The sequence below is a fragment of the Belonocnema kinseyi genome, chromosome 5 (genome assembly GCF_010883055.1).
Source record: "Belonocnema kinseyi isolate 2016_QV_RU_SX_M_011 chromosome 5, B_treatae_v1, whole genome shotgun sequence".
Classification (NCBI taxonomy): domain Eukaryota; kingdom Metazoa; phylum Arthropoda; class Insecta; order Hymenoptera; family Cynipidae; genus Belonocnema; species Belonocnema kinseyi.
The window spans coordinates 65,374,933-65,391,564 of NC_046661.1; the positions used below are offsets into that span (position 1 = coordinate 65,374,933).

At 27.5% G+C, this 16,632-nt stretch overlaps 2 protein-coding genes across 4 annotated transcripts in view; both read right to left on the reverse strand.

The window, feature by feature from the left end:
* The window catches only part of LOC117172683 (WD repeat-containing protein 92), a 268,458-nt gene that overhangs the window by 246,014 nt on the left and 5,812 nt on the right, over window positions 1–16,632 (reverse strand). The gene's annotated exons all lie outside the window — the stretch shown is intronic.
* LOC117172684 lies at window positions 5,283–8,045 on the reverse strand. 3 transcript variants are annotated; one of them, XM_033360819.1, is made up of 4 exons: window positions 7,768–8,045; window positions 7,338–7,477; window positions 7,049–7,232; window positions 5,283–6,914 (listed from the first exon to the last, which is right to left on the reverse strand). In XM_033360819.1, exons 1-3 carry the CDS (start codon window positions 8,012–8,014, stop codon window positions 7,083–7,085), a joined length of 537 nt encoding a protein of 178 aa, XP_033216710.1. In that variant the 5' UTR covers window positions 8,015–8,045; the 3' UTR covers window positions 5,283–6,914; window positions 7,049–7,082. The 3 variants fall into 3 exon arrangements, with proteins under 3 accessions (XP_033216710.1, XP_033216711.1, XP_033216712.1); XM_033360820.1 differs by having other exon boundaries at window positions 7,046–7,232; XM_033360821.1 differs by having other exon boundaries at window positions 7,043–7,232.

Below are 16,632 nucleotides of genomic sequence, written 5' to 3' on the forward strand. Positions count from 1 at the left end.
GAGGTGCTGCCCTCACCTTACTACGAAATCGAATTCTGTTTTTCTCATTCTTCGTCAAATATGACGGTAAAGTAGTAGAAAGATGTTTTGAGGTTAGAAAGGTTGACATGTATCGCAGCATATCAACACGGAACTACCGAATAAATAATAAATTAAATATGAATAGCACAATGTCTAGATGCACCAAAAATACTTAATTGGAATAAATAATGGAAAAAATTAAATGATATGATGGTAAAAAATAAACTGAATTTTCAGAGTAATACTCTGAAAAAGTTAATTATGTTTATACTTGATAAAATCTTAATTATTACGATTCCTAATATTTTCATGTTTCTACTAATGACAAATATGATTTTTTAAATCATAATGTTTTGTACTTTGAAGTTTAATTTTCATTACTATACTGAACCGAAATTTGAGTACATTTAATAATATACAGAAAGTTTTGGAATTCTGAAAGTTGAGACAAGTTTTTTGTATATAGTCTTTTTTTTAAGTACAAAAAAATCCTCGAAAAGCGATTTTTTAATTTAAATAAAAGAAACGTTAAGATAAATTAGCGCTTAACAAATTGTTCTTTGATAAATATATTTTTTTAAATTAAAATAATCAAATATTTATACAAAGGAAAAACTTTTGTAACGTTTAAAGTTTAAAAAAATTATTCTTTAAATTCAAAATTACCACAATTGAAAACATATATTTCTGGATATAAAATTTTTGTTGAAAGTGCTCATAGCATCTTTTTTTAATTGCAAAAAAATGTTCTCAAAAATCGAATGGTTATTTAACAAAACAAAAAACTTCGAGATAAATTAGTGCTGATCCAAATCCTACAAAATTTGCTTGGACTCGAAGAAAATTAAGGGAGAAATTTTTTCCGTTGAGGCGCACGTGTTGTTACGTTAATTTGTTTCTGCAATTTTTATAGAATTATTTCGATTTCAAATTCAAACAATAATTTATTAAAACTTTAAATATTGAACGAGAATTTCTTTGATAAAAATACTTTATTATCGTATTTTTAATAAATAAATCAGATTTATTAAGAATAAATTTGTTAAATTCTACAATTGTGTAATTAAGGAATATTCCAGTTATGATATTTTACAATTATGAAATTTTTCTTATTCGGGAATTTTTAAATTCGGTAATATTATAAACACTTCAGAAATTTTCTTATTCAGGAATTTAATTTTTTTATTTTATTATGCCGGAATTACACAGTGTCAAGAATGTTACTTTTTGGGATTTTTCAGTCGTCCCTAGTAGTACAAAAAAATGGACAATTTCATACAATTTGGCATTATACAGGAAATTCCAAATTTTGAAAATTTGCTGTAATCTTAATTTCGAGTCCTGGATCTTATCGATTTCCTTACTGTATTTATTAAAACAAAATTTATTATAAAACAATTTTTTTAACCACAAGTGCTAATTTTTAAATTTCTCAAGCTCAATTTTTAAATTTCTCAAGCTTAATATATGATTCCAATTAGAAATTTCTCAGTTTTATCATTAAAAAACTATAAACATATGTTGCTTAACTTTAAACAAGAACTGTAAAAAAATTATTTTTAAGTCTTCAATTCAACAACTTGAATTTTAAAGTTAAAATTTATGTTTTCTAAATTCTGGCTTATGGTTAAAATGTAAACGATTTTCGTTACAAGTTATAGATTATGTCGAAAATAATAAATTCTTGGATTCGATATTGATAAAACGCACAAAAGTCCAATATTAAGTTAAAAGTGTAAAAATCTCGTTTTCTGTGCTTATTGCAAGACAGCGAGTCATTTTAAGCATTTAGGTTGAGGTATACAATTATTTTTGGTTGAAACAGGCTGGCCGGTTTCGAACTCTGAAGCTACGAATTTCTCCATTCGAAGTAATAAAAACTAAGCTGCAAATCGTGTTAAGCTATTCTAAGCCAGAAGTATTAAAAATTAAACGATTACATTTTTGTTACAAGTCATAACACTTCTTAAATTAAAAATTAAATTATTTTAATTGAAAATAGTTTATAACTCCTGAAAACCCTTGTTCTTTATCTTATACAATATAAATATTTCCTTAAAATATTCCAGATTCATTTTTGATAATTGTTTAAACCTTTTATGTTTTCAACTTACTCGAGTATTTTCTAGGAATAACAGATGTTTCAAATTTATCGTACATTCCGAATCGTGTTGTGAAATCAATTACGATTCACTTGAGAATTCTTGATCTCCACTTCAATTAAAAAAAAGAGTCATAATTTATATTCGCAGTTGATAAACTAAAAACGATTTCTATCTAAAATTATAAATTTGAAAAGCTTCTGATTTTTAATTTTTTAAGTCTTCAAAACTGCATTCTAAAATTCGAAATGAAAAATGTACGCTTAAATATTAAACTTAAACGCAAAATTCTGATGTGAAAGATTTTCGAATTACGTACTGTAAACTGAATGATATAATAGGAAAAAAAGCAATTGTTTGAAAAACTAATTTTTGCCCAATAAATAATTTTTGCACAAAGAAGATAATTTCCAAAATGTTAAATCTATACCACTGGACCTTGCTTTCAACCGGAAATGTATTTAATATTTTGTATTTACCTTCGCAAGGATGAAGGTTGCGAAAATTGAAAAGCTACAATTTACCAGAAAATGCGGTTGTGTTTGAAGTTTAGCTTTGAAACTTAAAGAGAAATTGTAATTTCATGCTTATCCAATTCGAAATAAAAATTTTTTCAATTTATAATAATTTTGTTATTGGATTTATATTTTGACACAATCTAAATTAAATTTTGTCATTTGGACAATCTTTGTTAAATTAACACCAAAATATCTCGAGTTTTTTTTTCAAGTCTCGCGTTGGTTAGTTTACAAATTTCATTTGGTATTTTTTTTAATTTGGTTCAAAATACTATAATTCTGATAAAATTTTTTTATCAAAAGAAATCGATACAAACATGCATACATACAGAGAGAAACACTCGTAAAAACCTGTTTTTCGTGTTCAAACATAAAATTTTACACAAGTGTAATACCTTCTCCGATGAGAATCTAAAAATATCTATACTCTGAGTACTGCCGTGATTTGAAATGTTGAAGATTTGGAATATCAACTTATTCAATTTTCAAGATTTATATTTGAAAGGTATCATATGGAACTTTTTTGAATAGTTCAATTTCTTATATATCATATATCATATAATATATCATATTATATATAATAGTTCAATATCTTCAAAATTCTTGAATTTTAAGGATCTGCAATTTGAAATTCTTCAATTTAGAATATTTACAATCAGAAACTCTTGAATTTTGAAAGATGCCTAACTAAATAAAAAAAACAATTAAATTAATAAATTAATTTAAATTAATTAATTTTAATCTAACAAATTTTGAATTAAAAGTAATTAAATAACAAAATAAAATACAAATTCATATAAATTGTCATGATTTTGAAGATTGAAAGTCAAGAATTCTCAATTCTAAATCTTCCTAATTCCTAATATTAAAAGTATTCGGTTAAAAATTTTAATTAATTTGGGACCCAAAAAAATGACATTTGAGAAATTTCAACGGGCATGTTCACCAAATCGTTCTCTTAGACAAATAAATTCACCCATGTTTTATCATTTAAAAATGTATATATTTTAGCCTTTGCTCTAAGGGTTCCAAGTTTTCTGATTTAAAGTAGAGAAGTCCTAAATCCAAATACAGGTTTGACCCATAGAGCAGTTATAGATTTATTAACTTATTATTACTCTGCCATTCAACTCATTGTCAGTGACCGGAACGTAATAATTAAGAAATTTTAAATACATGCGGGAAATTCATTAGTCGAATAGACTAAAGTATCTGTAGAAATTACAAACTATACAAATATAAAAATACACACTCAATGATATTAAACAATTACACTGTGAAAACTATATCGTAATTCCTGCGGTATATATCGTGTTTATCGCATTATAATAGCGCAAAATCGTGATATCGTACATTGCAAGTTTTAACATTATATACCGCATCATTTTGCAATTTATAAAGTAATATTTTAAGTTTATTTCGCTATCACATTGTATTTCTTCTTTTGTGATCTCGTGAGGCTTCGAATAGTGAACAAACGATCACAGGAAAAATTAAAGATAAAGTTTAAATCGATTCCAGCTGAAAGATTCACCGGAACAAACATTAACCTTGCCAGATAAACTTCACATGAATCGAAGATAATTTCCGATTTGTAACCTTGCCTGGATAATCTTTCATCGTATAATCGCTCCATTTTTATTCGAGGTGTAGTGACAATTACGACTGTCCCATCTGTCAGTTAATTTTGCGTCGACGAGTTCAGAATTATTTTCCTCACCTCAGTTGCAGGTCTTACCCGCAGCAATTTTTTACTTTTTTCTGTGATTGTTTTAAATCTGGTGTCCCGATTTATAACTCGAACTCACTCATACTCTGCCTTTTGCCATTGCTGCTAAGGACGCCGTATATCAGACGACAGTAACAAAATTTAACTTCATTTTTTTCTGTGATATTAGTGCAATATAATATCGTACAAAGCTCCAGGACCTGATTGTACGTTATCATATTGTGATTTCTTGCAATATAGAGGTTTTGCGATATCATTGTGCGATATCTTTTTCTCCATGTATGTATCGATATTGCACTAAAAGTTTTATCTGTTTGAATAAAAATATAATATTGTGCAGTACATAAATTGTAACTTATAAAAGAATATGAAAAGATGAAAAATAACCTCGAAAATAAGCCTCGAAGGTATGCCGAGAGTTGCTTACAGCGCTCCAAGTGGCTCTTGGCAAACTATATCGATGGGTGCTATCTACGGGGAGCGGTGGGTAGAGGCGAAGTGACTTTTTTCGCCGAACGCGCCGCCTATATTTATGGCGGTAACTAAGCTCACTTCGCATCTAGAGTTAAGAAATTCTCGGTAAAATAAAATTGGAGAAGGTAACAATGAAAATTCCGGTATATTACCGATAAGGCAAGAGTTTATCAAGAAAATACGAGAAGATTATTTTTATATCATTTTTTTGCTATTACTCTTCATTTAAATAACATTTACTCTCAATTTTATGTATGAAAAATTAGTTATAATTATTGTGAAATAGAATAAGCAATTTTATTTTGTTTATTTACACAAATAAATGTAAAAAGGTGTTAAAAAATAGGGTGTAAATGAAAATTGGTCATAGTTAAATTCCATTAAATTTTATATTTGAATGTCAAAAAAATTTTTACATTCGTATATAAAGTTTGTTATGTAATCTATCAAATTAAGTACTGTTATAAACTGTATTATTATAGATTATGTAACATAAAACTTATACTTAAAAGAAATATCGCGAAATAATCAGTTTTCAGTCCGAGATCACTGATAATGTAACTTGCACTTAAATTTAACCTGACCCTTACCGAAAATCTTAAACATTTTTTTTAAACAAGGTTAAGTAGCTAAGTTACTTAACTTACTGAACTTTTGACATTCGTATATAAACTTTGTCGTATTATCTATTAAATTAAGTAGTCTGTTATAAACTGTAATATTATAGATTAAATAACATAAAACTTATACTCAAAAGATATCGCGAAGTAATCACACTTCAGTGTGAGATCATTAATAATGTAACTTGCACTTAAATTAAACCTGGTCCTTACCGAAAATCATAAAATCTAAAACATTTTTCTTAAACAAGGCTAAGTAGCTCAGTTACTTATCTAACTGAAGTTTCAACATTAGTGTATACGCTTTTTCGTTTAATCTTTTTTTTTTAAACAAGCTTAAGTAGCTCAGATTTTTATCTAACTGAAATTTGAACATTTGTATATAAACTATTGGTTTAATCTGGAAACATAAACATCTATTAGAATTTAAAATTCTGCTTTAATCTGAATCTTCTAAATCAGCGTCAAATGAATCGTAGTCTTCGTCAGCGTGTGCTACTTCTAATTCTTCTGCTCATAGAGCAAATACTGTATCTTCCCACGGAGTCACAAACATGATTCTTTTATGTTTGGACCTTTCACGGCTTTTTTTAGACATTTCTAATTTCAAATTAAATGAGGCGAACGTCATTTTTCCAGCTCTGTCGGTAGTTAACCGATTTCTTTTAGCAGTGTGAACGTTACTGTATCTACTGAAACTTCTTTCAGTTGCTGCACTACTGGCTGACATGTTGAGGATGTCAACTGCAATCGAACATAATTTAGGTTCCCAGTTTATAGTTTTCCACCAAGTTACGGCTGGTAAAGATTTGATAGTCTTTTGAACAAATCGCGAAGAAAATAATCCTTCTTTTTGAGTGTAGTACGCTAACTCAGTCATAATTTTTACCACATTATTACTGAGATCGTTACCATCTTATGACCGGAGCCAAGGTTTCATGAAGAGTTAGAAGAACACACCAGAACGTCTCACTTAAAATCGGTGTCTTCACATTCTGCTTCAAAAACACATCTTCTGAAATGGCTAATGTTTTCAGAGCCATTTTGTTGTAAAGCAAACTCTCAGAGCAAAAGATTGTCGTTCCCCACCTTGTTTTTCCGGGCAATTTAAGTGATATAACTTGTTCTTTTCGTTGCTTTTGAATATCAGTAAATTTGGCCTTAATCGAATGTGATGAATTTACATCTTTTACTATTTCAGTGGCAGAAGTTTGTACAGCTGTAAATATGAATATGCGGGTATTTTTTATTAACGATTCTTCGAGCCTTTGCTGTATTAGACGCACCATCGGTTACTACTATTAAAACCTTTTCAGTTCCAATCTCGTCAATCACTTCAAGAATTAACTGTGCCATATATTCTCCAGTATGTAATTCAGCTTTGGTGTCTTTTGTTTTGTATAGTACAGTCTGCGGAGTACTCACAACGAAGTTAACAATAGACTCATTCCTGTAAAAAATGTTATTGATGAACATATTTATATTATTTAAGCCTCTATGAATATTCAAATATTTAAATTTCTATTTTCTTATTTTTATTTCAAATCTAGTTTTTGGTTCTGAATATAAAAATCACACAACTACGCTCTATTACTCCAGCCATCACAATCGACTCCAATTACAGTTGATTTTGCAATAGCTTTATTGACGGCGGCTTCCAAGAGGTTCGCAATTCATGAAAAAAATCTAGCCAGTATTCATTATTGAGCATCGGAAGTGGAGCATCTAAAGAGAAAATTGCTCTGGGGAATTTAACATTTAGCCTTTCCTGTATGATACAAATAAATATTTATACATTACAGTGTACTAGAATCGTAATTTACATTTTGTGTCATATAAATTTAGTATTGTCATTAATGTATAATAAATTTACTTGCTCTTCTGGATTCATACAATCGATGTATTTTCTAAAATCAAAAAGTTTTTGAGTACCACTTTTATGATTATCACGCTGCTGGTCTTTGTAGTTTTGTGTCTTTTCAGGTACAGATTCCTCATCATCTAAGTTGTCCCCTTAAAATGAATCAAAAAAATTAAAACAAAATTCTGTGAATTTTGTAAATTTTGAGGTTAGGATTAAAAATTTTATTGGAAATCCTCATAATATATACATTTCATATCATATTATTACAAGGAATATACTCTAAAACTCTACTTGAATATAAATAAATTTAAACCTTATTAAAAAGTTGTAAAATAACGTTTCCTAATTTTAAATATATACGAATCTGATTTACCGAAAACTAAAAGGTAACTAACCTAAAAGGTGCGATAAAGAATGTAAAAATTAAATATATAATTACCACTTAAAACGATATCGTCTTTAGATAAGTAATCTTTAACGGGCTTTTTGCTATTTATTTTTTCTCTTCTGACCATTTCTTTAACAGATTTTGGACATTTTAAGCCATTGTATTCTAAGTTCTTTTTTTGTCGCGTGGCATTGTTTTTATAAGTCTCACCACAATAATTACACTTATAGCATAGTTCCTGGTCTTTATTTAAAAAATTTTCATACAATTTGCAAATGCAACTTTTTGGTTTTGGCATTTTTATCTTATTAATTTACTGCATTCTAAACTAAACAACGCACGAGTCCCAACTTACAACCTTATATGACGTTGTTGCTTTGAACTTTCGTGAAAACATAAATTCTCGTAAATTCTCGAGAAAAAAGAGGCTAGAGAAAATACCGGTAATTTACCCGAATTTTCTCATCCTTCTTGGCGTAATATACCGCCTTTAGAACTCTAATCGCATCTTAGCCGCTAGTCGGTAAAAGCAGGCAGTCTGCCTGCAGGAAGTCCCCAAGAGTGAAAGAGACAGAGAACGATCAAAATGATGTCTCTTTCTTTCTTATGGACATTCTGCAAGCAAGCTGTCTGCCACTACCGGCAAGCAGAGCTACGAATAGTGTATTTTCATTAGCTTTTTCACTAGTCGCCACAAAAGAGCCAACTCAACTTCAAAATCGCCATAATGGGAGCCAGACGGCAAAGCTTAAAAATTACCAACCAGCTCTTAAAATCGTCAGAATGGCGATAAATCGCCACGTCTGGCAACCCTGCTAGGAACAATATTATTTTGTTCTTTTGAAAAGAGGCGGTAGACATTCTACTAAATGAAACTATAGATTTAAAAATTCAACAAACCAGAATAAAATTTTCACGTGTATACACGCGAAAATTTTATACACACTCATATTTATTTAAAAAATTAAAGGTTTTAATTGATAAACATATTGAGTTAAAAATGAAAATAATTAATTTTTTAATAAATATAATTGCATAGCGTTCTCGCGTGTAGAATTAGCGATTTGGAGTTTTTAGATGTAGAGTTAAATTTTATGGAATGACTACCGCCTTCCTCACAATTATAAATTTAAGTGAAGAATGATTCGTAAATTTTGATTTTTGTGCAATTAATTATTGGAAAGTTTAAAAAACATTTACCTCCTAATTGTTAGTTTAAAATAAAATAATCCGTAAATGAGTTATTTATGAGTTTTATAAATGTCCACTCGTTGAAAAATACTCTTGATATCTACAATGTTGTTCTTGTTGCTATTTTGAACTAGGGCGCGCGTCTGTTGAATCTCGCGCTTCGTGCTCGAATATTTATTCTTTGCATTTGGAATGCTGGAGTGAAACTTTATCAACAAGATCTCTTTGAGATCGCAGTATTTATATACAAGTTCATATTCTGAATTTTCTACTTAAATAAGTATAGTTAAAGACTAAGTTTCTGAACTACCTTAACTAAATAAAAAACTACAATCCTTTTTTTATATATTTTTCTCTATCTCGCGTTGTTATGCTAATAATAGGATTTTGGTTTTCATATTATTTTTTATGGATAAAGCAAAATATCATACAAGTCTTCTTTTAGATTTTCAACGTATCTCACATCTTTTGGCTTAATATTGGAATTTTCCACTTTCTGCATATTACTTACGATATATAAAAACAAAATTACGACTCCTATTGGAAAGTGGTTAAAAGATATTTTGTAGGATTTTTCAAAACCTATAATTTCTCTTCGAGACTTTTTGTCGTTTGCGTCATTTGGTTCAAAATTTGAATGTTGTGATGTCAAATTTCGGGCAATTCTGATACTTTCTCAATCATAAATGATAAGAATGTAATAAATAAATACAAATTTGTATCTATTATTTGGGTGAATAACTTTTTTCTATCAATTTGTTTTCGTATCTTTTGTTGTATCTCCACAAATTTTTCATTTTTATGATTAAAACAAAAACTACGTATCCTGTCAAAAAGTAATTCATAACAAATTTGTAGCTCTTTTTCGGGTGAAAAATTTTTGTTGAATCATTTTTTTTCGTAACTTGTGTCGATTTTCCACAGATGTTTTTTCTTTAGATTTTCAATGTTATTTTTCGCGAGTAAAACAAAAAGTACGCGTCCTATCAAAAAGTGAGTATGAACGAATTAGTAGATCCTTTTTGGGATCACAATTTTCTTTCATTCATCTTTTTTCGTATCCTGCATAGTTTGACCATTAAATGGAATTTTTCATTTTTTTTTTTTTTTTTTTTGAATAAAAATGATACTTTTCGATTTTACAAGAAAATCCAAAAAATTTTATGCTAATCTTATAGGGCTTTGAAAAAGAAATGTTTTTCTTCACTTGACTTTTTTGATATCGTAATTTGTTTAGCTTAAAATTTTGATATTCGATTGATTTAAAAGATTTTTGTAATTCTGTAACTGAGAATTTTTTATCAAAAAAAGTCATCATGAAAAATTGTTTGGCTTTCTGTGTACTATTAATAGCCGTATATAAGATTTTTAAATATAAAAAAATGGTTCAAAAAATTTGAAAATGCTCAAACTTTTTGAATTTTTATCCAAAATGACTGTTCAGCGAATTCGTCCTTTCTTTTAGGACCTAAAAAAAGTGTGCCAAAGAACGATTTGATCCGTTCATCCGGATTTTCGGATTCATGTGGTCTCAAAACGTGGAGATCCGTTGAAAAACTGTGGTGTCAAATTTCGGACAATTCTATATAATACTTTCTCAGTCATAAATGATGAGAATGTAAAACATTACAGGCTCTTTCATTTTTTTTTTATTAATTTTAATGTTTAAATCATTTGAATTCTTTACAGGAAAACGCTGTTATTTTACTCTGTAATATTGATATTTTATCCAATATAAATAAAATTGAAAATAAAGTTCCTTAAGTACAGTCTCAATATACTTGTTCTCTGTCATTCTTTTAATTGTTTTAATTTCGTTTTCTGGGTCTTGTCAATTTTTCATTGTGTATTTTTATGCTAAAAAGTGTAAACCATACGTTATAAAAAATATTTCATTGAATAAAAAAATCGAAACTTTAAGGGGCCGTCAGTAAAATGCATTACCAATTGGGTTGGGGGTCAGTGGAAGTTCCGTTACGAACTTAGACAACATTTAGTATATTTCCTTATTATTAACTATTGAAGAATTGTTCTTTTTTATCTTTTTTTAAGAAACTTCTTTTTCTCGTTTTTTCGCTTAAATACTTTTTGGTAGAAAATTGTACTATTATATTTTTGGTTTGGAATTCATCTAGTTTAGTTACAAATACTAGTATTCAGTTGAAAATTTTATTATTTTGTGAAAAAGTAACAATTGTGTTAAAAACAAATCTTTTTTGGTTAGAAATTCGGAAGCTTGGTTAAAAGTTGAACTACTTTGTAAAAAAAGCATTCTTTTGGTTTTAGATTCACCTCTTTGGTGGAAAATTTTACGATTCTATTTTTAGAATATTAATCTTCTGCGGATGAAAAATCATTTTTAGGTTGAACTCTTTTGTTAAAAATGTCACTATTTTGTTGAAAATTCGTTTTCTTTTATTAAGAAATAATGTTTCATTTTTGATTTAAATTACTAATTGTATTAAAAATTTATATTTTTGGGTCGAAAATTGCTCCTTTTTATTTGAAAATTCATGTATTTTCCTACAAATTTATCTTTTTTTGTCAAAAATAAATATTCTGCGTTGAAAATTCATCATTTTTTATTAAAAATGCAATTGTTTGGGTCTAAATTAATTTAATTTGGTTGATGATTCAGCAATTTGGTAGAAAATTGAACTATTCGGTGGAAAATAAAGTTTTTTATTTCAAATTAAACAATTTTTATAATCATTAAATCATTAAACTTTTAAATTATAAAATTTTGTTAAAAATTAATATATTTTGTTGAAAGCTCGTCTTATTTTGCTAGATCATTAATATTTTGCTGGAAAATTCATTTCTTTGGTTAAAAATATAACTGGTTCGAAATTTATCTTTTTTTAGTTGAAAATTCAACGACTTGGTTAAAAGTTGAACTTGTTCATAAAAAAATCATATCCTTAAGACTCACCTTGATCTTTGAGGTTGACTCTTTTGATGAAAATTAAATTCATCGTTTTAGTTAAAAATTAATTTTTTATTTAACATGCAACAATTTTCTTTACACTTCGGGTTTTTTGTTTTGTTCAAAATTAATTTTTTATCTGAAAACTGCACTTTTCCATTTTCGTGAAAAATTAAAAAATTCAATTATTTGGTAGAAAATTAATTTCTTTTGTTAAAAACTCATATTTTAGCTCGAAAATTAATTTCCTTGATGTTTTTTTTTCATCGTTTTTTTTTTTATTAATGAAGCAATTGTTAAGGTTTAAAGTAGTCTACTTTGATTAAGGATTTAACAATATGGTAGAAAATTAAAGTAGGATTAGATTGTAAATGAACTTTTTCGTTAAAAATCCATATTCTTAATTTTAATTAAACTATTTGATTACAAATTAAAAGATTTTTATGTATTTGGTTGAAAATTCGTGTTCGTTAAATCTAGATTTTTTTAAATCATATTTTTTCGAAATTAACCTCTTTGGCTTAAAATTTAACTTTTTTTGTTGACAATTCTATTTTTTTGTCGTTCAAATTTATTTTTTTCTCTCAAAATTGCAACTTATCTATTCTTGATTAGAAATTGATCCTTTATGCGTAGAAAATTTAACTATTTGTTAGAAAATTCACGTAGTTTGTTAGAAAATACGTCTTTTTCGTATGAAAATTAATCTTCTTTGTTGAAAATTCATTATATATTTCGACTTTAAATCTTAGGAATTTAAAGTGTTTCATATTGCATTCAAAACAATTGAAATTGAGTTTTAAATAAGGACTAATACGAGGGGTTTTATTAGCTGTAAGGCGTAGCGTAAGTTACAAGTTTGAGAAAATAAAAGACCCCGTGAACCTATTCGTGACCTTCTTACCTATAAAAACCAGCTGATGTGTAAAATGTGAAAATTATTTTGAAACGAGAAACGATTTATGAAAAAAAGTTAATTACCATTTTTAAACCCTGGAAACCCTTAATTGGATAGTTTCTCTTTGTTATAACAAAGTTCACAAAAATTCATTTAAAGAATCAAATGAAACAAAAATTCTTTCAATTCTTGGTGGAAAATTTTTTACAAGTACGAAATACATAACTATTTTTTACAGGAAAATACCAATAAACATAATAGTTTTCAAAATACTAATAAATTCAGGTGGCCGTTTTAATTAAGGAAACGGTCATTTCCCGGTTCGAAAAAATTATTAAATTCTTTTTAGTTCTTTGAAATTCTTTCATCTTACATGTTTGTTTTTGAAATGGCATTATTTGCTGAGATTCACCCATATAAGCCATATATTTCTTTAAAATTTTGTTCGATTATTCGAATTCTTTGAATTATTTATAAACTATTTGGATTTCTTTGAAGTTGTGAAATCTGATTAGCATAATAACTTTCTATAAGTATTAAAATTTTGATTTTAATATTGAGTCTATCAAATTAAAAAGGAAGATATTTTGAAATTATTTATGCCTAGTGTTATGATGCTTAAAGCTTCTTGTTCTTTATAAATCAATACATTCCAATCAAGAATTTTTTCTTACTTCTTCAATCTTGTAAACAATTTCCCAGATATTTACGATTTTCTATTAAGATGTTGTTCCTCTTAATATTTTTTAAGGAAAAAACATTAATTTTAAGTAAAACAAGAAAACTCATTTCTATTTTTCAGTCAAAGATTGTAAGAAAAAATTTAATGTCTGGTTTTGTATTAAATTTAAAGTTTTAATATAAAATATTTTAATAGACAAAGAAGAGCAGAATAGGCATTTTTACAGAAATTTAGTATCAGTATATTCAGTTTAAAGAATTTTGTTTGCAATATTTCCCTTCTATAGACTTTCCGATAATTGTAGCCGCGCCGCATGTAGGTGTAACAGGTGCTGCGCGGGATGCGCGGGATCTGCGGTTGTCACTCAGGCGAGCACTTAGGCGTTAACAAACAAAAGCGGAACAGGCTATAATGAGTAAGTTGCCACCCACCGTCAGCCCCGAAATCGGGACTATAGAAGAGTTTCACTGTATTTAATTAAATTCCTTCTTTATTGGACATTTTTTATTTCCAAAACCTTATTTCTTAATAATCAGTGAGGAATTATATTGAATCTCGAGAAAAAATTACAAAACAATTGTTGGTGGAATATTTCTAATTTTATGGCCAAACAGAATTTATTTCAATTAGTTAATAATTAAATCGACATATTTCCTTACGTAATATCTGATACATTTACGTGTTCAGATACATAATTCAGTTATAATAAATTAAAGGACAAGTTTTTAAAAATACAACAACAAAAAAACACACAAAAACATGTTTTTTAAACGTCGAAATAAGACACTTTATAAGAATAATAATTTATTTTTTCTGGAAAAAACACAAGAACAAATGTTTTCGTGTAATAAATTAGTGACGAAATTTTTTTATCAAATAATATTTTTTATGTGATAAGCCGTGGTTATTTCTGCCGTCTTGGACAATTAAAGATACTCTCTCAAGCTTGACGTAAGGGTCATTTTCGCGTTGTAGAGTATACGTAAAGAAGCCTTACGTCAAAACGAACATATTGAGTTTCGTCGTGCAAACGGCAGATTTGGCTTAGCCCTTTTTTCCCTCAACGGATTTTTCACCTTGGCGCACGAGGTATTTCCTAAATTAAATTCTTTATGTAAAAATAAAAAATCAAGATATCTACTAAAATGTAATATTTTTTTTCTCGATTATTCAAATTGAAAAAAAGGTTTAAAAGTGCAAATTACAAATTTTAAGCATTCAAAAAATGTCTCAATTCAAGAATCAAATCTGAAACAATTAAAAAGGTAAACATTGAAATTTAAATTGGTTTTGAATTTAAGGGTTTTGAATAATTTGCCCATTGCAGCTTTAAATTATTTACATCCTAAAGTAGCCAAAAAATATATTGCCGAATCATAAGTGATTCCATTTAAAACGTTTAAAATTAAATGCTTTGAATTGACAGGTTATATTATAAGATATTAGAAATTTTACAAATATTGAGACTGAATTTTTAATTCATAAACTAATTTCTTTTAATAAATATTATTGTATTTGTTCGCTTCTAAAATAAAATAATTATACTGTAATTTTAATTGTTTTTATTTCGAATTTCTCACATTTAAAACCATTTAATTTCAAAGGCTTTGAAGTTATCCGATGTTTGAAACTAAATAATTTTGAATAGAATAATTATTTAATTGCTAATGCGCTTCTAATTTGAAATCAAATGCTGGAATAATAATGTATTTCCATGCAAAATAGTTATGCTTAACTTTAAAAGCTTCTTTATATTTTGACATTGTCGACTTCTGAAAAGTTTCAAACGAAAAATTTTCGAACTCTTACTCTGAACACTTTCTATTTTAAAAGATCCCAGTTTAAAATTACAAGCAGAAAGGTTTCCGAAAATGTAATAATTCAATACTTAAAATACTTACAACTGCAAAATTCTAATTTAAAATCAAGGGAGACTTAATGCATTTAAAAAAGTAACTCCTCTTAACGCCCATAATTTGACATGACATAAAATATTATATTTCATTTTTTTTAACTTCTATAAGTTAAAACAATCCTATACCATAAATAAAGTCATTTAGGATACTCCTGGTGAGAGCACTCAGTAAACTCATTGAAGATAATTTTAATATAGTTTCATCTCTAGAACTATTCTTTATTATTATAAGTCAGTCATCGTTCTAATTTCTTTCCTGAGTTTTTTGTTAAATTTACCTAATTATTATAAAAATACAGGAGAAATTTTTTTTAATTTCTGCAGCTTATTTGAATACTCTCCCTTGACTAAAATCAAAGTTTGTTTAAGTTAACTACTATATCACCTTTCATTAACTACATAATGATTTAAATGATGCTTGATTAATTAACTAAATTGTAGGTAAATATTGAATTCGTGAAATCTGGTGAAAAAAGTATTATGTCATTTAAATTATAGGTAATTTGTTTCGAAACTTTATTCAAATTTAAAATTTAACTACAGACTCATTTTAATTTACCTAGATTATACTTGAATTTAACACCATTAAACACCTACAATTTTAACTGAACTTTACCTAAATTTAACTAAATTTCTATTAAATTTTAAATTTAACTAAATTTAAATTTAACTGAATTTAATTTAAATTTGGAATTTAACTCAATTTTATTTGACTTTTAAATTTATATGAATTTCATTTAAATTTTAAATTAAGTTTAAAAAAATCATTTGTAAAATTTTCTTAAAATTCTAAAGTACGAAAAGAATTTTTTTCAATTTATTTATTTATTATCTCAAAAATTTATGTTTTCAAATCAACCGTAAGAGAAATTTATTTCAAAATAATAATAATAAATAGAATATTTTTAGGCTCTCTTTAATTTTAATATAATTAGGTAATTCAGTATTCACAACATTTTTGGCGTACAGATTTTGCTAGAGCAAAAATGGCTATAGTGGTGGCGAAGGCGAATGCGAGAGACAGAAAATCACGTTCCGTTTTAAATTCAACAACTTTTAGTGTGCGCTCCGGTCTCACCCCGCCCACTAACGTGTTCGGCGGGCGCGGTTGCCATAGAAACGGCGAAAAATTGAAGAGGGCAGCACCTCGATATGCTCGAAAATTAATTTTAAATTATATCTACTATTTACGTAAGAACCCAAATTTCTCCCCTAAGAACTGAATAAGTGCATTTTTCAGCTTTTTAAATTAATTGTTAAGTATAAAAGGAGGTGCAATAAATGTTGAACAGGGGCAATGATAC

Bases quoted from the DNA above. Each gene is read 5' to 3' on its own strand.
- LOC117172684 (XM_033360819.1), bottom strand. From the start codon at position 8,014: ATGCCAAAACCAAAAAGTTGCATTTGCAAATTGTATGAAAATTTTTTA. The intron at 7,478-7,767 runs GTAATTATATAT...ATTCATTTTAAG, and splicing joins AGACGATATCGTTTTAAGTG to GGGACAACTTAGATGATGAG. The intron at 7,233-7,337 runs GTAAATTTATTA...TGTATCATACAG, and splicing joins GTATGAATCCAGAAGAGCAA to GAAAGGCTAAATGTTAAATT.